Raw genomic sequence first — 21,541 nt, 5'->3', positions numbered from 1 at the left:
GGGGGGGGGGGGGGGCGTTGGGAGGGGGAGGAGGACTTTCACAGTCAAAATTTCAGTCAAAAGTTTTTGTTTGTGAAATTTCCAGAAATTTCGTAACTGGAAATTCAAGATTTCGAGAAAAAAATTGAGAAAACTCAAAATTTTATTGGTCTATTCCTCCGTTTTCAATTGAGTGAGAAATTCAGAGTAATTTGATCCTGAATATGAATGTTTTTATTCTTTATTCAGGTAATTAGAGGGAATGTGATTTTTCTGCGGTTGAAAAATTCGAAATTCCATGATTTCTTCTACTCCAAATTGAATTCCATTTCGCTCTCTCGAAAATTGCTATTAAAATGTCCACGTAATTTCCTTTTTTTTTTCATCAGTGTGAAGTATTAAAATTTAAATCGGACTTCTCTCGGGAATTATTGATTCAGTCTTCTTTTGATTCTAATCGGGCGTTGGTGCGGGCGGCGAATATCAAAAGAGGATTAAATATACCCGCATGATCGCGTTTGTGTACCTATAAGTCTCGTATTTGTGTAATTTGCGATGGATTTGTTATATTTAATCCCAGATTTCCGAATATTTTGCCATAATTTTGTTACTTAAGCTTCGAAAATTCTCAAAAAATCTGAAAAAATACGTTTATAATTGTCATATCCCAATTTTCGAAAGATGAATATTTTATGAATAATTAATAAACAATAAATATCTCACCCGAAAAATAATTTTTTCTAAATCTCCGTAAATTTTCCAGAAACCGATGACATTATAAAAATGAAATTTCCCTCAACTTTAATTAAATTAGACGAATGTAATTGATATTAAAATTATTGCAACTAAATTTAACTAAATTCTTTTAATAATTAAACCTACACTTTTGATTTTAAAAGAATTGAGTTGAATGAAATTAATTTTCAACGGTTAATTTCTGCGAAAATATTTTCATCCGAAAATGAGGAATTTTCCCCATAAAATATTCTCATGTTGCCCTTTCAGCGCATAAACAATTCCACCCCCCTATTATGCCACCGTCGACCTGTTCCGGGTAAAAGTCCTCCAGTATTATCAGCATTACCGCGCAAACCCCCAGGTGGGGCTCTTCACCGAGGTGTGTTTCCGCACGTTCGTATTCCATTACCACCGGAGTCACTTGAGCTCATAAATTTTATCGCTCTGACAATACACCCCGTCAAATCATCCGACACAAACATCTCACACACAACCGAAAAGCAATTATCAACTGAAAGTTTTACAAACAAAAACATAGTTGAACGATTGGAATTGAATTTCGAATTTTTCACAGAGTCGTGTCAACAAACTTTGTAGCCGACAATCTAGCCGTTCCTCCCCTATTTTTTCACGACACAAAACGGGTCAACATGATCCCCCCCTCATGTACACAGCGAATCCATCTGATCCCAGTTATATATTCGCAAACTCACGTTTTAACGCTCAATCGCTCTTGTGAACTTTTATCATAAAACTTTTCAATCCCCTCGATTTTATCCCCATTTTCACGATATTGTGAATTCCATTGTGAATTCATTGATTCATTATGCTTTAGCTGAGATGATTTTAAGGATTTTTTAAATAAAAAATCTCTGTTTCTTTCCTGATAAAAAAATAGGTGCGCGAAATTTAGGCGACATTTGGGCATGAGGGTCATGAGGGTCATGGAGGTCTTAGGGAACTCACAATAAGGTTCTATGGCGTGCATGAGGGTTTTATGGAGGTCATGAGGGAGAATACGAAGATCGTGAACACGAACAGTAGAAGTGGAGTGAAAAATGAGACAAACAATGGAGAAAAATAATTTTAAATTGAGGTTCATGAGGGTCGGAGTCATTTAGAGTCATGCGAAGGTCTTACGGAAGTCATAAAGAGGTCCTATGGCGTGCATGAAGGTTTTATGGGGGTCATGAGGGAGAATAAGAAGGTCGTGAACACAAACAGTAGAAATGGAGTGAAAAATGAGACAAACAATAGAGAAAAATAATTTTAAATTGAGGTTCATGAGGGTCGGAGTCATTTAGAGTCATTCGAAGGTCTGATGGAAGTCATAAAGAGGTCCTGTGGCGTGCATATGAGGTTCTTATGGCGGTCATAAAGAAGAATAGGAATAAAAATGTAAAAAACAGTGGTAAAAAAATACTTTGACATTAAAAAAATGGCAATTTCCATGAATAATATTTTTATACGACCAATATAGTTGACCGTGACTGGCCCTCGTGACCCTACGAGTGATGAAAGGGTCTACGAGTGGACCGAGCAGCAAAACAATTTTTTTTATCAATAAAATGAAAGACAAAAATAAATATTTTCCTCTTAAAGATAATTTTTTATTAATTCTCCGGGATAATTTCACTCTCTCAACTCTCCCCGTAACATCAAAGACGCACACAAGAGGCGATTACTTATGATTTGTTGGCATAATGCCCGTGGAGCCCCAGTCAGAGAAGTTTCAGAGCGTGAGTTGATCGTTGTAGGTACGAGGCCAGGGTGTTGGGGGGGTCCATTTCTGGGGCTGCCGAGTGTGGAATAGTCGGCTCTGGGGATCGCGTGGGAGTGGACGGCTGGTAACCCAGTCGAGCGAGGTGTGCCCTACAACGCAACGGACAGCATCAATCCATCCACATAAACGATAAACTCGACTATGCGACAAGAAGGGTGCAAAATGCCGAGGTGACAGAGCTCTGACATTTTCTCCATATTTTCTTTTTTATTTCTTCCCCTCGGTGGTTCAGAAGAACATATTCTCGTGGTTACGACATATTCACACGTGTTTCAGGGAATAACGGTGGATTTTTATGGGGGGGGTACGTCAAAACGAAAAATTCATCATAATTTTTTTTTTAATAACTGCAATAAAATGCAATAAAATGGTCTCTATTGCGTTAGTTCCCGAGGTAATGAAGAGGGATTTTTTTTATGTATGGAGGAAACAACTGGGGCAAAATGGGTCGTGATATTGCGCTTTCCAGATAATTTTTCCTTATTTTTTAATTGAAAATGCTTTAAATTATGTTCCGATAAATTTCGATTTTCCTTTTTTTCGTTTTTTCAAATAAACGAAAAATCGCTTTGTGCAAAAATAAAAATGAGGGGAATAAAAATATTTTTGGTGGAAAGTCAGGGAAATTGCCGACGAAATACGCAATATGACGATTTTATTTTCATTCTCACGCAGTAATTCGCGTGATAATGAAACGGGAATTTTCGCAATTAAAAAATTTGGCGTTTTGTATCTCGGAAAGTAGTGGGGCAAAATAGGTCGTCATATTGTGTTTTCCATCTGCTTTTTCCTTGCGTATTAATTGAAATATCTTTAAAATCTCCAATAAATTTTAGTTCGCCATGCATTCAACTACTGAAAAATAAGTGCGTGAAATTCTCGGAGATAATTCAGCACGTGCACTAAAATAACTCAACATAATGTTCCCCCAATCCACCAAACACCTCTATTACCCGACGATTAGCCCCGACACGTGTCACCCGATGGTGAGACCCCGGACAAGTGCATGCACTGACCCACCCCCACCCCGAAATTTCCATAAACACGTATCAACCGTATATGATAAAATGTCGAGACCAGGGGGAGTAAACATGTGACTGGAAAACAGTGCGGAATGAGTGGCAATAGGTGAAACGTATCCAAACCCCAGTGAACTGGAGGGATTAGCCTTGGAGATCGGTGACTGCTGAAATGTTCACAGATCGGTTTACCGTTTAGCAGGATAGAGGGAGTGTGATCCCGTTGGCCCCGGCGTTTTCACCCCCCACCCCCGTCCGTTGGGCGATGCGAGGGTGCGGGAGGCTGACTGTTTGCGTGTGGGAACTAGCATTGTGGCCCACACGTGCCATCAACTGGTTTACAAACACGAGAGTGATGAAGATGGAGAATAAAAGATGGAAAGGGCGCACAGGGCGCGGTCCATTCCAGCGCATGCGGACGTAATCCTGCGCTCGTCATTTCCTCTATTTTTTTGTTTAGTTTTCAGCTGGACTTTTTATCGAGGATTTTAGAGTGTTAAATGGCTTTTAATGCAGTGAGAGAAAAAATTTGTTGTGCTGAAAAATTATATGCTTCCATGAAGAGATCTTTGTCGCGTTGAATCAATTTATTTGTGGGGAAAAAAGAAAGTTTCCGTCAGAACAAGATAATTCTCGTTGTAGTAATTGCTCTCGTGAGACGTTTATATGTCTTTCGAATGAATATATGGGAATTGAGCATAAAATATACTTGAATCAAATACAAAAATTGTACAATAATACTGAATTGCATGAATTTTTTTTTTATTGAAAAGTTTTTCACTTATTTCAACAATATTTTTGTTGCATATTAATAAATTCATATATTTATGTCAGTGGATAGTTTTTAATTTTATGGAATGAATGAAAGAGTAAATAAATTCTCTATTCGAATTGAGTAAACAATTTATTTGATACAACATTATTAAATATTAATAAATTCATTATTGTCTTCGTCTGAACAATTATTTAATTTTTAATTACCGAACACTGTTATTTACTGAATTACTGAAAAACTGTTTATTTGATTCAAACAAAGTTTATTTAATATAAATTAATGATTCCTCTAGATGTCCAATTCGTTTTATAAAATTATTATTTATATTTTTCACCAAATGAATGTTATTTTCAAAAAAAAACTTGGGTCTCAAAGTGAGTGCAATTTCCAATTGTTGTTGGGTTTCAAACACAAATTGAAGACTGTGAGATCTTCGAGGGGTTGTATTTAAGTTCTAGATGTCTTGGACCTTCGGGTGATGGGTAAGCTTCAGGGTGAGAGAAGTTTCCTAGCTTTGACCGTTGAACCCTTCTCTCATGTTAGTTTGATGTTCCGAAACTCGTCTAATCCCGTAAACGTTCCCCAGAGGCCAAACAAAAAGAAATATTTCACTCGAGCTCAGGGAAATCGAGAAATAATTGAAAAATTCTTCCCCCAGTGCAAACATTTACCGAGAAAACATAATTCCGGTTATTTTCCATCGAATTGACTAATTCTCGGCGCTAGCAAAACACAAAAAATATCCTCATGTTTTTACTAATCACGCCTGTGGAGAACGGCCACTGTGGTTCGATAAAAAAATAACAACCCCGGGGATTCTCCCAACCTACCCCACATACGCTGCATCTGTGTTTACGTTTCCCGGTATCGTGAATATTTTTATAAGTCGTATTTGTCCGGGCCGTATCGATACTGATGATATTCAAACATTAGGGGGACGAGACATGCCTCGAGCACGGCAATTTAATTTTTTTTCACTGTGAAAACTAGTGTCCGGACGTCTTAGGGTAATTTCCGAGACAGTAATGCCCACAAGCTCAAGAAAAAATGATTCTAAATGACTTAATTCACTGCGCGGAGAGACATATTCAGTAAAAATTACGGAACAACTCACGTAATCCGCGATGGGGAGTCGTTTTCCGGAAATTTTTATAGGAATGGAAGAGAAGATATCTGAAACGTTCAGTGAATTTTCAGGTTCACCACCGAACAAAGTACGAAATTGTCACGTCATTTCTCCCGAAGAAGTAAAATCTTACAGTATCTTCCCGACTTATTGTGCCTCCAAAATAAAAAATTCTTGAACACTCAACAATTTTTATGAAGCTGGTGAGTTATTTCTACGTTCCGTTCCGTAAAATTTCTCAATCGTTGGGGAAAAATTACGGAACGACTTGTTGTCCTCACAGCGGTGAGTCATCAGATGGCTAATTTTTACGGAACAAATCGTAGAATTTACGTGGCGATTCGTGCAATTTCAGTTCCGACTCACACTTTCTATTGAATTTTACTTCGCGCCCGAATTACGTTTCGAACCGTAATTTTTACGTTTCGCATTCTCATAATTGAGGGGTACAAATGTCTCAAAAAAGGGGACGAAGTGTCTTAATTTAATTTCAGACACTAGTTTTCTTTTCTGTTGTGAAAAATAATGAATTTTGTCGACAACTCGAGAAGTTGAAACGGAAAACGAGTGTTTCCAACCGGAAATTTTCCTGGCTTCCCAACAAATCCCCAATTTTTCATGTCACGTAATGAAAAATCCAAAAACAAAAATAACTGAAACTGAAAAACTGGAAATAAAGCTTCCCGCGGCAATGCGGTCAAGCAGTATGGGTTTTCGGGTGCTGGAGGGATGAATTGGATACAGTTCCAACGCCAGTGTGCGAACGTGGGAACCAGCCGGGTGGTATCCGCTCAGCCTCATTAATGATGATGTGCCTACCACCCAGTGGCAGAATCCCGAGTGAAGTGGAATGGGAGAGAGAGAGAGGGAGGGAGAGGAGGGAGTGAACCCCGCAAAAGCCTGGCCAACACGTCCCCTGACACACCCTCACTATCCGCCACCTCCGAGGTGTATATACCCTCAGACTTCTCCTCAACAACAATTTTACTCCCCACTCCCTCCTCGGTCCAGCTGCACTTGACATTTCATCTCTTGTCATCAATTTTTCCGGGTTCAAAACACCAGTTTTCCTCTCCAATATCGTGAAATTCTCGTTTTATACGGCGGACGAAATTTTTTTCCTCGGCGAATTTTTCCAATTTTTTTTTGAAGGAAATTCAATTAGCGTTTTCTTTTTTTTATCTTTGAAGGGAAAAATGAAAAAGTTAATGAGAAAAATCGTCTTTTTTTAATTCGGGATTGTTTAATCAATTTGTTGTTTACCGATATTGATATGAAAATTTTAAAATTAATGTAATGTAATTCTTAATCAGATCAGTTGAGTTCACACTAAATGCGATTTAGGGGAAAAAATCATGAAATGGCAGGTCTCACTGAAAATTCAGTAAAATTCCAGAATTTTAAGCACCACAAAGACGAGAATTCCTTGATTTATTTGAATTTCCTATCTAATATGAATATTCAGTGCCAAATTACATTGAATTTTCGGATTCAGTGTCACTGTCCTGAAAATTCAAGAAGATATTTACCGGAATTTTCTGGTTTTCTATTCATTTTCCGGGAAAAATTGAACTAAAATCAACAATTCTTATCGATTTTTCCGGGAAAATAATCCGAGAACCCATTCAACGCTTCTCCACGGAGAGAAATGTTCAGTAAAAATTACGGAACTCACAATTCCCTCGCCGATTACGGAATCGACTCAAAAAATTTAGGCGACGGTATCGTAATTTTCCACAGGAGATTCAGATAAAAATTACGGAACGCCCTGGAAAAATTCCGCGACAGTTCCGTAAACTTTCTTACATCCACATTTTGGTCCGGAATTACGGAAAGGATACGTCATTTTAATTGAATATTTCTCTCCGTGAATTCTTCAATCGTTATTATTAAAATATTTACGTCAACTCGCAAGAAACACAATTAATTGCGTGGCCCGTTAATTAATGTTTAGCAGTACAACACGAACGTGGTCCAAGGAAACCAAAGCCCCACCCAGACAAGCACCACGGCTCCCAGCAGTCCTTAGTGACAACCCTCTCCTCCCACCCGGGATCACCGGTGCGCCATGAGCCCAGAGTTGACATCAACCCTCACCTGTTCCCACATCACAGCCCAGTGGTGAATCCCCTGTCGCCTCTGTCAACACCCCCAGGCCACCACGATCGCACCAGAAGAGACAGAACCGCCTCGCACTTGCTCTCCATTCACAGGTGTGTTTTTTACCCAAATCCCGAAATTTCGGGATTTAATTGATCAGTTAATTGAGTGTCTCGAGTCCCTGGGGCTTGGGGGGTGTTTGAGGAGCCGTCAAATGAGTGAGGAATTACTTTCAGGAGATTGAGGTACGTGCCGTACCCCCAACCGCCGTCATTAATGCAAAAACCACCGGATGACGGGACTTCTCCCGTGTCGTTTCCCCTTCAACTACCACCGCCCAATCCGGGACTTTATCATTCGGCATCTGTTGCACTTGGACAACAACCACCCCTTCTACAGATCCTCATGTCGGCGGAAAAGTGTCAAGTAAGACCAGAAAACAATTTTGAGATTTTATTTTTTCATTATTTTTTATTTTGTTTTTTTACAGATTTTTTTTATGATTTGAATGTTTTATTCGGAGTTGATAAATTTTTAATTGTGGAATGCGTTCGTTTTGGGACGGAGAATAACATGAAACCGAGGATATTTCGTTTTTGAAGGAAGAATATTTTATTAACAAATGAAATTTAGTGTTTTTTGTTAGAAAAATTCTCGGAGGAAATTTTTTGGATGTTTTATTCGGAATTAATTCATTTTGATTGGTAGAGTGGATTATTCTAAATGTGAAAAATGATATCAAATAGAGAATATTTCACCCTTGAACGAAGAATACTTGGTTAAAGTAGCTCTACCCTTCGGCCGGGTTACGCCGCGCTTTTGGATATTTTCGGTTTTTGAATTTTTCAATTAAATTGCATGGGAAAAATTTGAAAATATTCATACGTAGTTACTGTCACCTAAATATTTATATTTTTTCAAATATTTCCTGCTTATAAACAAATAATAGACCTTGTTTGCAAAATGGTGGATCATTTTTTATGAAGTTCCTTTTGAGACGAAAAATTTAGATTTGATTGCAATGGAAATGTTAATTTTCGCATAAAACACTGGGTTAAACCCTGCTTTTTGAATATCTCTTCTTTGAAAACCCAAAACGATAATTAAATTGAGAAAAAAATTAGTTTTTTACAGTTTTCAGTAATCTGTGAATTCCAGAATTTTGTATTTTATTTTCCTTTCTGTTGTTTTACTACTATAAAAGGAAATTTTATGGAGCACTCGATTGCAGCCCGACGGCGAGGGTTCCCTGGACCAGACGGAGACTGAGGCGAGTGCCAGTCCGACGGGAACACTACAGAATTTCAGTCCTACCTGGGAAATGCTACAAGTAATTTCCACATTCACTCGAATAAATTCTCGAACTAATCCTGACCGTTTTTTATTCCCAATTGCGATAATTTTTTCCTCGTCGTTATATCATCATTTTAAATTGCACATTGTATATTCAGGAAACAACAGCTAGACTTTTATTCATGGCAGTGCGATGGGTGCGTTGCCTAGCCCCGTTTCAAACTCTATACAAAGAAGACAGACTCGTCCTCCTCCAGCAGACGTGGACGCAGTTGTTTCTGCTGCACTTGGCTCAGTGGTCGGTCTCCTGGGACATTACGGGGCTCCTCGATGATGAGCAGGTGCGACGCAGGCTACCCCCCGACGAAGCTTCACTCCAGGAACTTCACACGATTCAAGTGAGAATAAAAAATTCAATTTCCTGCTGTAAAAAAAAAATTACAAGACAGAGGGATTTTTTTTCTTCTCTTCAAGGAAATAATGTGCAGATTTCGACAACTTTCGCCTGATGGGGGAGAGTGCGGGTGCATGAAGGCTGTAGTACTCTTCAGGCCAGGTAGATTCATTAAAAAAATATAATAAACATCAATAAACAATTTTTTACTTCGAATAAAATTAAATGGAAAAATACTGAAGGATTCATTTATTATTATTTTACACAGGTATTTTTACGCATTTCATTTTATGCATTTTCTCATCATTTAATTATTTATTGACGCATAAATAGCGAAGAGGTAAAACGGGTCAAGTAAATTTTGATGTTTAGCCGGTTTTCAATGAATATCTCGAAATCTAGGGGAGATACCAAATTTTTTATCACGACCTTTTTTGTAGAGCGAATTGAGGGCTACGAAAAAGTTCTTTACGAAAATTTTGTTATCTCCCGTAGATTCGGAGATATTTCCCTAGGAAAGAGGTTGAACCGTTTCGGTACTGAAATGAATTGAGATGATGATGAAAAAAATCTTTTTTCTCTTGAAATTACAGAGACAAAGGGTCTAACCGACCCTAAACCCGTCGAAATGCTGCAAGACCAAGCCCAGTGTATTCTCGGGGATTACATAAGATCCCGTTATCCCCGTCAGCCCGAGAGATTCGGCCGTTTCCTCCTATCATTACCAATGTTGCACGCCGTAAAGCCCACAACAGTGGAGCTTCTGTTTTTCCGTGAAACAATCGGTGACATTCCCATAGCGCGATTACTCGGTGACATGTATAAGATGGAGCACCACTCAACAGACGGTGAATAGACAATTATTTTTCAATTTTTTTTCTATTCATTCCTCAATTGAATTCAATCGAAAGTCAAATGGATGGAATATTTTTCACAGATTTCAAGGGGGACATTGGATTCGGCATGATCAATCATCCGAAAGATGCTGATCTGAAAAAATGAGATTAAACAGACAGACAAATATTTTAATCCAATTTTACCGCGATTTTTGGGATTGAATGAGATAATCAAAGACGAGAGTTGAGAGAGTAATTGAATTAATCAGCATTAAGATTTTTTTCTCCGGAAATCTACAATTCACACGTTAAATTATAATAGTGAATTCATAGTGTCATAATGCCCAGCATATCAATAATTACACTGAGGGAAAAAAATTGAGAATAAGGAGGTGATAATCTGCATTCTGCGTAAAATATTTATTTCGAAGTTCCAAGGCTGCTATCACGTCGTGATTGCTGCACTCTATTTAAAAATTCATTTTTTGGATCTGAGTATTGGATAGTCGAAACGAGAAAAAAATAGCAAAAATGTAAAATAAGTATTTGGCCCTTTTTTGCATCAAACAAATCATCAAGTGATTATTTTCCCATCAGTGTAAACCCTCATATCCCTGTAAAGTAGCAAAAATTAAATATCGCTGTAAATGAAAATTGAATGTATAAATGTCTCAATCACTACTTATTACCCCTAAGTGAACTATAAATACTGATAACTGCACATAAACCCCTGTAATTAAAACCAAAAACTATGGGATCTTGACTTGAGGCGTCTGTGATAATTTTCCCTGTTTTCCCTATTACTTCTCATTTCACGAGTAGTTTACTTTGTGCACAGAATTCGGTGTTGAAAATTTTCAAATAATTAATGTTAAAACATTATTACGAAAATTGTAGATTAAATTGATTCTCTGTATAGTTAAAAACTGTTAGAATAAATGTCTAAGTGGTACTACTTAATACAATTGTTTATCTATAGTTAATCTTTCGCATAATGGAAAAATAAAAAATTCTGGAAATGTAGTTGACGAGTAATTAATCACCAAATTCATCATTTTGAATTGATTTATTTTCTTTTATTCATTTTATGTTCAATTTTGCATTCAAGGACATTATTTTGTCCATCCATTTTTTTGGTTTAATTGAATTAAAAATAAATTCTATCGAGATATAATTAATAATAATTAATCACCAAATTCATGATTTCGTATCGATTTATTTTCTTTAATTACATGTGAAACTGATGATATTCTCATTGAGAGACAGTACAAAATGTAGAATATTTACGGATATTCGTGTATATTCGAAGATTCAATTGCTTCATAGTAACATTCAACCTGTATTTTATGTTTATAATATTTCTCGTTACAAAATTCATGGGTTTACCATCTACTGGGGAATGAATACTCGTATTTGTGATAATTACGACTAGAATCATAATCACGTTATCTAGTAGAACTCAAAAAAGTCGAGGAATCAAGACCGGAAAAATAAACAATAATAACGAGATATTTATTCATCAATTGTGCAGACGGTTTAGTCGCCGTTCCCGTTGCGTTTGTGACCTTGAAGACTCTCGAGAATCCGGAAGCACAGTTCTCTGGAGATTATGATTCATTCTGACGCGAAAACAAACTTTAAAACATGAAGACTGCTTAACTAATTAAGTGGAACTGAGAAATCATCTTTCTCTCGATTTGTTTTATTACACCGGGTGTGGTCGAGGGGTAATGGATCCATTACTTCATAAAAATTCTAGAAAACAACGCAGTGAGAATTATCAAATCGAAATTATTAAATTTCATAGCTAGATTGAGATCAGTTTGGAAAACGTCTCATCTTATTCAGCAGAAATTCTTCTCTTCCCTTAAAATTCAGAGATAAATAAACTCAATCTTTCTCTAGTCTCAAATTAAAAGAATTCAATCCAAAATTACGAACAACTCTTCGTAAATATCTAAAATTAAAAAACGTCGAAATTGAAAATTTCACTGTTTTCAGTAAAAATTCCTCTGTTCCTTGGAATTAATCGACAAATCCCACTAATCCAGGATTAGAAATCCTGGGGGCCTGAATAACAGTTCCCCTCCGGAATTACAGCTCGTCGTGAGCCCTCAGGTGCTTATCAACGAACTCATAAAGATCATCAAGAGTCCTGGACCCACTGTATTCAGAGATCTTCTCTCCGTCCTTGTACAAGAAGAGTGTGGGGAAGCCGTCGACCTCCTGCTCGTCACAGAGCTTTTTGCTGGTGTCCAAAGTGCAGTCGACTTTGACAATGCGAACGTCCCCTCGTCCAATGAATTTCTTCCCCAGGTTCTCCCACGTGGGGGCGAGACGTTTGCAGTGGCCACACCAGGGAGCGAAGAACTTGATGAAGGTGACGCCCTTCTCGATGCCGTGCTTGAAGGACTCCCCAGTGAGAGTGAAGACAGATTGCACTGAGTCTTCAGCCTGTTCTTCACTGTCGTCGGATACAACAGACCTCTTCTTCAACATCTTGTTGACGTACTCCTGCAGCTGCTCTTCGCTCCTCTCCCCAGAGTATTTGTCGACTTTCTTTCCATCCTCGATCCATAGGAGGGTGGGGTACCTGTCGCAATGGAAAGACTTCAATTCTTTATAAAATTCAGTTATTCATTGTTATTCTTCGTTGGATCGTATTTTGTTTCTATGTTACTGGGTAATTTTGTTACGTAAAAATTGTCAAGACACGAAAAAAAGTGAGTAGTTATGAAGAATAACAGAAAAATCATTTTATGTTCAAGTGTTAACAGGAAATCCATCAAAAAAATTATTAGTGAATAATGTATTAATAAAATTAGTTGGTGTTTATAATCAAAAGATGATGAATTAACAGAAGAATAATAAAAGTGACGAGAATGTTCAAATATTTTACATAAAAAATATGGACGAAACATTCAACATTTTAAACTCGTTATAATTTTAGAAATTCTGTACCCCTTGATATCGAACTGCTCGCAGACTGATCGGTGCTGAGTGCAGTCCACCTTGGAGATGCTGACGAGGTCGTCGTGACTGTTGGATTGGGCTAACTTGTCCCACGTGAAGGCCAGCTTCTGGCAGTGGCCACACCAGGGGGCGTAGAATTTGACAAAGTGACTGCCTGATGACACGTGCTTGTTGAAGGTTTCTCCTGTGAGCTCCACTAGACCGTTCACTGGCTCAGGCACTGGCGGCTTGTCCTCTGACTCGTTCTGGGGATGAGGAAGAGAAAAAATGAGAAAAATGTAAAATAATGAAGATGTCAATTTCAAGGATTCTTCGTAAACTTGAAAATAACAGCGGAATTGGTAAAATCGTATCACTAGTTCAGGAATTAATTAGTTAATTATCTTTTAAACTTTTGAAGAGTTTGTTTTGTTCTGTCTTTGATCAATAAGTCGATTGCATCAATGAATTGTAATTAATTGTTTGTTCATGTTCACTTTTTATTTTTCACGTTTTCCTATTCATCAATAAAATAGTATTTTCCTGGAAAATCTTGGATTAGTTAAAAATACTTACTGTCGGCACACTTCCTAATTGTTCATTAATGAAGGCACTGAGTGATGGCAAGTCCCTAGTTCCCCTGAATCTTGTCCCAGTGCTTTCCCCAGTTTTGAAGAACTTCAAACTGTAAAATAAAATTCAAATAAAATGTAAGAATGCAAGAATTTCATTGAAAAACCCTTGGATTAAATTTCTCAATTGCCAAAATTGAATAAAACATGGAAATAAAATTTTGCATTATTCTTTCATCTTTCAGAATGAAATTTAGAAGATTTTCCTACGTTGGATATCCAGTTACATCGTGTTCACTGCAAATTGAGCTGTCTGTTGTGCAGTCGACCTTGGCAATGCGAACTCTACTGTCTTCCTCTTCGTTCAGCATTTCAGCGAGCATTTCCCAGGTGGGGCCGAGTCTACGGCAGTGCTCGCACCTGGAAAATAATGAGAATAGTGCAGGGAAAAACACGTTAAATCACATCAGGAAATTCTATTTCTAGTTCTTATCGGTTATGAATCTTTCAACGTGTTGATAACACTCTGCAAATATACCAGGTACTCACCAGGGTGCATAGAACATGATAAAGTGATTTTTCTTGGGTAATTCGGTGGAGAAATTCTCCTCGGTGTACTGCACTGTGTGCACGTCATCCTCGTGGGCTGTGGTGATAGCACAGTGATGGCAGTACATGAGTGCTGCAGCCAGCAGAATCAATGTTTTTCGAAACATGATTGATTTATTCTCGAATTCTATTGCAAGGAGGGGATTCAATTAATAATAAATGGAATTTTATGAAAATATTTTATGCATTTGTTTTGTGACAAAAGAGATGAGCAAGTATGTTTGGAAGGAATACAAGAATTTTTTGTTGAATTCTACTTTTGAAAACTGAAAAATACAACTATTGTAAATTACTATTGATTTACAAGGAATTGGAGTACTTCTATTTCATTTTTTGTGAACAAAGAAATAACACACGAATTTTATTCTCCAAACTGGAACAATTTATTTTGGAACGCAATTGAAAAATGATTAACAAATTTTCGAAGCTAAATTATAAAAAAATGATTTTAGAACAGTCTTGTGCATTTCTTAATTAAAATTTCGAACTAGAAAACGATTTTATACATTTTTAATGGACAGAGCAACACTTGGGATTCTTTCAAGACCCCCCACGTCAACAGAATCGTGAATTGAATTAATAATAGAAATTATAAGAAATCAAAGCGATAATCTCAGTGGAATAAACACCAAAAACACGAATAAAACATGAAAACGATCGAACAATCACTGAAATTTCCACTGATCTCTGGGTTTGCAATGAAAATGATTCACTCTCGATCAAAAACTCCAAATCATGATAATGTGTACACCGGTTAGGGTTAACAATAGATGCTCCCCTTGGGGAAAAAAGAATCTAATAAAATTCAATCGTAATTACCTTCTGGAAAAGATAGCGAGTGTTCGACGCTATCGAACAGACTGAGAATCTACGATCTACGACTTTGAATTTTGATTACTAGTTTTTGTGGATTTTTGTTGGTTTATCGTCGAGCTAGATACACCGAGTCCGCCCCCATATACACTCAAGGCGGATTTTCAGTGAAGGAAAATGACAGAGCAAGCGGTAAAACATAAATTTTCGTAATCATTTAAATTCCGAACAATTTTTCAATCCCTTAAAAATTATTTGAAAAATATAAAAATATCTCTTTCCTTTCAAAATTAATTTTTAATGACAACCAAGTCATTTTATTAGCAAATTATAATAATCTAATAATATAGTAATTTTTTAGAATTAAAAAATTTTCGATTAATATTTAATGTTTAATGTTTATTTATTAATTAATTAATATTTAGCTCAATGAAAAATTGATTTTTATTCATCATCAAGCTGTTTGTTTATTCATAAACAAATTAAAACTATTCAATTTCAAATATTTAATATATTTCGTATTCCCATAAAAAATAAAATGAAAAATAATATAAAAACTTTTATATTCTGTCAAAATTAATTTTTATTAATCGATTTTCTACACTGATATGCATTAAACTAGCCAATTGATGAGTAAATTAGAATAATTTAATACTCTGGTGTAACTTAAAAATAGTCCCCCCCCCCGATTTTCATAATCACGAGGAAATACGAGAACGCAGATACGACAGAATCTCCTCGGTTCCCTTCTCCAGAATGGCATGTCGAGGCTGTTTGAAGCAGTTTCCCGACAGCATCAGTGTCCTGAACAAATAAATTACCCCATAAACCCACAAAACCAACTGATCAACAAATGATAATAAAATATTGTTACGAACATACACATGACAACAGTTTGGACATCGATCTGACGATGAAAACATGAGCAGGATGATAATCATGAAGATATCATGCAATTTAATGCTTGAGGGGGCATTACAAGCTATGAACGAAAAAAAAAACACGATTAAACAATTAAAAAATCCATCATTGTAAAAAATAAAACCCTAAAAATGTGAAATAAAAACACGGATATTAGGTAAAAACAAGAATAATTGGAATTCGTAAAAAATGAGTAATGAATGTTCTGAAGTATTGAGGATCGCTATGCAATTACCTGTAACATCAAGCATCCTAAATGATTATTTAAATAAATATTGAGACAATCATGCAGAGTGATCATTAGCACCAACAAGCCATCGATCGTATTTGTCACCTAATGTTCCTCATGTTCCCCAGTTCAGGTGGCACATGTGCAATGTCGTTGTTCGACAGATCTAGGGTCGCGAGACGTCGCAATTTTTCCAGACACGTAACGTCAATCTCTGTTATGTGGTTGTCGTTTATAATTAGTATCTCCAGGTTTTCAATGTTGCAGATTGATTCAGGAATTGTTGTAAACCTTTAGTAAAATCGTAAAACCATAAAATCGTTATTCCATGAGTTTTAAATTGAAATAGAATAAATGATCGAATAATGATGAATGAATAGTAAAATGAATAATGTCTGTGAAATTAGAATGAAATGAATGAATAATGAAATAATTAAAAAGAATTTCTATCAAATATTTTTAAGGGGATTTCACCTGTTGAACGAGATGTTGATCTCCCTCAATCGTTCCAGCCTCCCCATGCTCTCTGGCAATGATGATAATTGATTCTGACTGAGATCGATATATCTCAGATGCTTGAAAGGTTCCCCGAACCACTCGGGTAATGATGCCAATTGATTGCAGGAGATTTTCATGTCCTCGACAGAAGTTATCGTCGACAGTTTCTCAGGTACTTGGGGTAGTTTATTTTTGCTGAGGTCTACGCAGGTCACTCCGGCTGTTTTGGCGTCCTCAAGGACCTCGTCAGGTACTTCGTGGAGGTGTTGAGCTGTCAGACTCAACAGTTTTGTATTTTTCATCGTGTATCTGCCCCAGGAATTTCGAAAATCAAATGAAAAAAATTTAATCAATTGAGAAAATCAAGGAAAAAAATTGAGAATAGTAGAAATGAATGGAAATATTTATTACGCACTTGTCAGGTGCTAGTACAGCTCCTGGTGACGCCGACGACTGCACATCGAGACTCTCAGAGTCAAAACCTTGACGAAGATGTTTCAAAATTCTTGGAGTTCCACATTGGACGATGTCTCTCCTCACGTTTTTAATTTTTTCATTTCCATTTATTATGAAGTGCTTGAGGTTCGGCATTATGCAGATAAAATTGGGAATTCTGTGAATTGAATTGGAGAATGTCATTCAGAGATGTTTCGAGAGAGGAAATAGGGTACATACAGTGTTAGTTTGTTGGAGGACAGATCGAGTCGCTCCATATTCAGAAGTTTTATGATGTCATCGGGTATGACTTCGATATTATTGTGGGCCAGTAGGAGAGACCTCAATTGGCCCATGTCCTCCAAGCACTCCATGTCAATTTCCTGGGGATTAATCGGTAATTCGTCATGCGTTTAATCTACTCATGCCAAATTGGGCGGAGATTTATTGGGGATACGTACGTCTATGGAGTTGTTAGATAGATTGAGTTCCCTCAAGGCGGTGCATCCGGTTATGTTGGGAAAATTTTTGAGATTGTTGGTGTGGAGAATGAGGGACTCGAGTTTTCTCATCTCACCCAGGGGAGGGACCAGCTCTAGGTGGTTTGAGCTTGCATCCAGTTTTTTTAGGACTGGGGGAGAGACAGATCGGATAGAATTCTGTATTCATTCATGCATTTTCAGTCGAAAAATATTTGATTTGATGCAGTTATTTTACTATTTTTGGTATTCTTGTTCCAATTGAAGTTTTGGATTTTATGGAAAAAGTCAGAAAATGGATTTTTTTTTTCAAATGTAATCTAATGGATTTTTTAAAAATTTACCTGAAAGTAAATGTCACACGCATAAAAATAGTTTGTTTGATTGAATAAACTTCATTCGAACCAAATAAAATTTATTCCATTCAAATAACCCATTTATAACCCATTCATTCAATGTCAATTAATGGAAAAATTATTTTGGAAATAGACAGACCTCTCATGCTCATTATGTCTGGTGGCAACTCCACGAGTAGATTATGACTTACATCGAACGTACACAAACGCACGAGGTACCCCAGACCCACGGGCAAGGTTGTTAGATTATTGAACGATAGGTTCTAGGACAGAATGCAGATACGAGAGTTTATTTTTGCTGCAGTGAAAAATAATCTAGTACTCTGGTCATACCAGTGACTCCAACATCACTAAATCCCCAATTGCCGGATCAAGGTCAGCCAGATTGTTATGCGAGAGATCCAGTTGCTTCAGATTTTCCAGGGTGAAGAATCTCTTGTGAATCTTCACTAAATTGTTGTGAGAAATGTTAAATTTTCGGAGCTTCGTCAGGGCTCCGATTGCCTTCGGCACTTCCTCCAGGAGATTATCATGGAACTGCGAGGAAAAATGGAATTTCAGGTTGAAGTTGGAGATTTTTTTCGGTAAAAATGAGGGGAATTTCGATGAATTCGTGGTTGATGATTAAAGTTTTTTGCTTACGTCCAAGTCTTCAAGTTCTGATAAATACTCGATCTCGGAATCGATAGTTTTGATACTGTTTCCATTCAGATTGAGTTTTTTTAGGGCCTCCTGCTCCCACCAACGCTCCTTGTCATCATCGAAATCGAGATTTCTTCCCAACTCCTCGACTTCTACTTTCGAGAGCTGATTTATCGTCCATATCCTTTGGGGAACTGCAAATTTAAATCACAAATGAACGGTTTTCAATCTATTCTAGCCAGAGTTAAATTAATTCCACAAGAATATGGATTTTGAATCATCTCTCGAAATTCATGAAATACTAAAATTCCTACAAAATCGAATAATTTTTTCCAATCTAGAGACATTAAGAATCATTAAGAAGTCATTAAATTCATTCAAAAATTATTGTTATGTCATTATTATCGAAATTCAAGAGATACAGAAATATTTCCACAGTGAAATTATTTTATTTAAGTCTAGAAATTTTTTAAATAAACATTTTCAGGTGAAATTCACATATTTTCTCTGCAATTTCACATTTCTAAAGAAATTTGGGTAATTTTTAATAGCAGGAGTAGGTTTTTGACAACTGAAAGACCTGAAACCATATTGTCCATAAAAAAATCATGATTTTTATTTTTTCAATAATAAAAATACATAAAAATCCAAGAAATCTTAAATCTTGAGGCATTTAAACTAAAAATCTTTAGGTCGAATTGACATTTTCAAAGAAATTATTGTCTTTTTTAAGATAAAGAATAGCCTTTCGAGATAATTAAAACCATTAATAACATTTTATTGCCAAGGGATAATTATTTTTTTATTTTTGGTAACAATAGCATACCCGTAGCCAGTCCCCTCCCGGCCAAATTAAGTTCCCCGGATCTCCTCGCATCAATAATAATCCTCTCCGACAATTCCTCATCATCATCATTCCTACACCTGGGTTTGAACAATGCCCGATGATTAACCTTCGACTTCCTCCCGACACTCATGTTTCAACAATTGACTGTCAACTGAAACGTATCACAGCAGTCTCGCGTATTATTAACTCGTCGATCAGTGTCGGGCCCAACGAACCGTGCGAACCAATGTCCATGACAATTGTCAATACGTTGAAGAACTCGCGCAATCCCTGAACTTACACGGATGAATAAATAACGCCGAATTGTATTTTTCGATTAGCTACAGCGGAGAGCGAATGTCAATAAAGGGCGCGGAGGGCGATAAGAGAGAATACGGCAGTTCAAATTCGCCTGTCAATTGCCGTCGGTCGAGTTCGGGAGGACTCGGCTCGTAGCCCAATATGGCGACCGGTGAAGTGGGGAATCGGGGACTTCCCGGTTTCTGCTGATTTAACGGGAAAATTGAGAGAGATCAATTATTAATTATGTGGAGAAATATTTATTTTCGAGTGCAGAGTAATTATTCAATGAATTTTTCGGGGGATTAATAGAGCATTTGGGGTTTCTGGCAATTTTCGTCGATAAATTGTTGCCAGTCGGCATGAGTTTTCTCGCGATTAAATGGGGAAATTAAGAGTGAATAATTAATATTTATTTGCAGAAGTGTTTGGTTTCCAGTGGGGAGTAATTATTTAACGGATTTTTCGGGGGATTAATAGAGTATTTGGATTTTCTAGCGATTTTTGTCGATAAGTTGCCCGTGGGACACGTGATTGATCAGTTTCCGCAGTTTCATTAGGTTTTTCCATGATTTACTAGAGAAATTCATAGAATATAATTGATATTTACGCCTAGAATTGTTCATTTTTAATTGATAAATAATTTTTTTTTGGGTTCTGCCATTTTTGACGGTAAATTGCCGCCAGTGGGAATCAATTGGAAATTGCGCGGCGCTCGCCAGCGCATGCGCATCGCTGATCCAATATGGCCGCTCGGTCGTCCGGCAAGTCACGCAACTGAGGCGTTCTCTCAGTTTTCTCGCAATTAAATGGGGAAATTAATAGTAAACAATCAATATTTATATGTGGAAATGTTTGTTTTCCACTCGGGAATAATTATTTAATGGATTTTTCGAGGGATTAATACATTATTTGGATTTTTCGACGTTTTTGTCGATAAGTTGTTGGTCGAAGCCGCCGTGTGCGCATGAGTATCCAAAATGGCTGCTGGGATGTTGCGAGAGGCCTCGAATAAATAAATCTCCTCAGTTTAATCGATTTATGCGGCTTCACTGAGGAAATTAATGAGTGAAACATGGATATTGAGGACTGGAAGTGTTGATTTATCAGTGAGAAGTGAAAATTCGGGAGAATTCGGCGCGAATAAAGTGGATTGGTTGTGATTAGCTGTTGTGAGAGTGTCGGTAAGTCCTCGTCAGTTGATTTTCCAAGTTTTTCGAGGGTTAATTAACAAAATAACCGTTGGGATGTCGCGACGTGCGTTGAACTCGAGGGTATTTCAATTATTGAAGGTTTTTTTAAATGACATTCGGAGTGCAAAGTGAAAAATAGTGTTTCTGAACCTTTATTAATGAATAAAAAATGACATTCAGTGGAATAAACAACGAGAAATTTGTGAATGTGACTTTTAGTGTTGTGTCGTCGATTCCGGAGCATCGAAATGTCATCAGCACCTCCAGAAGCTGATGCAGAAGCAGAGCTGGTGAGTACCTGAATAACAAGAGATATAATTTCAGTAGAAATTTTTTTATGGAATTATTCACATTTTTTCGTTAGAGTCATTAATCTATTTATTTCTGTGCACATGAAAAATCCCTGGGATTTAGTTTTATGTCATATTTTTTTACTCAAAAAATGTCTACTCTCAATATTAATATCCACAGATTTAAAAAATTTATAAATAAAATCAAATGGTTTTTCTAAATGAAAATATTTAAGTAGTCAATTGAAAAACTTTTCATACTGTTAGTTAAAAAATTTATGAATGAGATAATTCTTTTGCTCATGACCTTTAAATGTCATCAACACCTTCAGAATTCTGATGAGTACCTGAATAACGCGAGATATAATTTCAGTATGAAAATT

The 21,541-nt window shown here is 36.8% G+C and overlaps 3 protein-coding genes across 4 annotated transcripts in view; 1 reads left to right on the top strand and 2 right to left on the bottom strand.

Annotated features, from left to right (window-relative positions):
- The window catches only part of LOC107038565 (nuclear receptor subfamily 2 group E member 1-like), a 15,929-nt gene extending 4,903 nt beyond the window's left edge, over window positions 1–11,026 (top strand). The window contains 8 exon segments of the mRNA XM_015257737.1: window positions 7,375–7,426; window positions 7,553–7,633; window positions 7,757–7,946; window positions 8,725–8,850; window positions 8,972–9,211; window positions 9,288–9,369; window positions 9,801–10,055; window positions 10,145–11,026. Of these exon segments, the coding sequence (XP_015113223.1) occupies window positions 7,375–7,426; window positions 7,553–7,633; window positions 7,757–7,946; window positions 8,725–8,850; window positions 8,972–9,211; window positions 9,288–9,369; window positions 9,801–10,055; window positions 10,145–10,209 (1,091 nt within the window). The 3' untranslated portion in view covers window positions 10,210–11,026.
- Window positions 11,027–11,239: 213 nt separating this feature from the next.
- Window positions 11,240–15,123, bottom strand: LOC107038556 (thioredoxin domain-containing protein 5 homolog). Its single transcript, XM_015257728.1, has 6 exons — window positions 14,996–15,123; window positions 14,117–14,303; window positions 13,838–13,987; window positions 13,572–13,680; window positions 13,005–13,261; window positions 11,240–12,636 (listed from the first exon to the last, which is right to left on the bottom strand). Exons 2-6 carry the CDS (start codon window positions 14,281–14,283, stop codon window positions 12,138–12,140), a joined length of 1,182 nt encoding a protein of 393 aa, XP_015113214.1. The 5' UTR covers window positions 14,284–14,303; window positions 14,996–15,123; the 3' UTR covers window positions 11,240–12,137.
- Window positions 15,124–15,576: 453 nt separating this feature from the next.
- Window positions 15,577–19,712, bottom strand: LOC107038536 (leucine-rich repeat-containing protein 40). 2 transcript variants are annotated; one of them, XM_015257696.1, is made up of 10 exons: window positions 19,376–19,712; window positions 18,550–18,743; window positions 18,241–18,444; window positions 18,047–18,170; window positions 17,534–17,703; window positions 17,313–17,455; window positions 17,053–17,250; window positions 16,614–16,946; window positions 16,245–16,430; window positions 15,577–15,793 (listed from the first exon to the last, which is right to left on the bottom strand). In XM_015257696.1, exons 1-10 carry the CDS (start codon window positions 19,524–19,526, stop codon window positions 15,688–15,690), a joined length of 1,809 nt encoding a protein of 602 aa, XP_015113182.1. In that variant the 5' UTR covers window positions 19,527–19,712; the 3' UTR covers window positions 15,577–15,687. The 2 variants fall into 2 exon arrangements, 1 of the variants encoding a protein (XP_015113182.1); XR_001460903.1 differs by lacking the exon at window positions 15,577–15,793 and adding an exon at window positions 15,806–15,971 and having other exon boundaries at window positions 16,146–16,430.
- Window positions 19,713–21,541: the final 1,829 nt, after the last annotated feature.

The sequence above is a fragment of the Diachasma alloeum genome, unplaced genomic scaffold (assembly GCF_001412515.2).
Source record: "Diachasma alloeum isolate Michigan unplaced genomic scaffold, Dall2.0 Dall_scaffold_00285, whole genome shotgun sequence".
NCBI classification, from domain to species: Eukaryota; Metazoa; Arthropoda; class Insecta; order Hymenoptera; family Braconidae; genus Diachasma; species Diachasma alloeum.
Note: the sequence above shows the minus strand (reverse complement) of the source record. Positions and strands in the feature narration are given on the sequence as shown.

Excerpts from the sequence above, each read along its gene's own strand:
- LOC107038536 (XM_015257696.1), bottom strand. The coding sequence starts at position 19,526 with ATGAGTGTCGGGAGGAAGTCGAAGGTTAATCATCGGGCATTGTTCAAA. Across the intron at positions 18,171-18,240 it reads TAGTGATGTTGGAGTCACTG|AACCTATCGTTCAATAATCT; the intron begins GTATGACCAGAG and ends ATTCTGTCCTAG. Across the intron at positions 17,251-17,312 it reads TCCTCCAACAAACTAACACT|AATTCCCAATTTTATCTGCA; the intron begins GTATGTACCCTA and ends TTCAATTCACAG.
- LOC107038556 (XM_015257728.1), bottom strand. The coding sequence starts at position 14,283 with ATGTTTCGAAAAACATTGATTCTGCTGGCTGCAGCACTCATGTACTGC. Across the intron at positions 13,988-14,116 it reads ATCATGTTCTATGCACCCTG|GTGCGAGCACTGCCGTAGAC; the intron begins GTGAGTACCTGG and ends ATTATTTTCCAG. Across the intron at positions 13,262-13,571 it reads AATTAGGAAGTGTGCCGACA|AACGAGTCAGAGGACAAGCC; the intron begins GTAAGTATTTTT and ends CCTCATCCCCAG.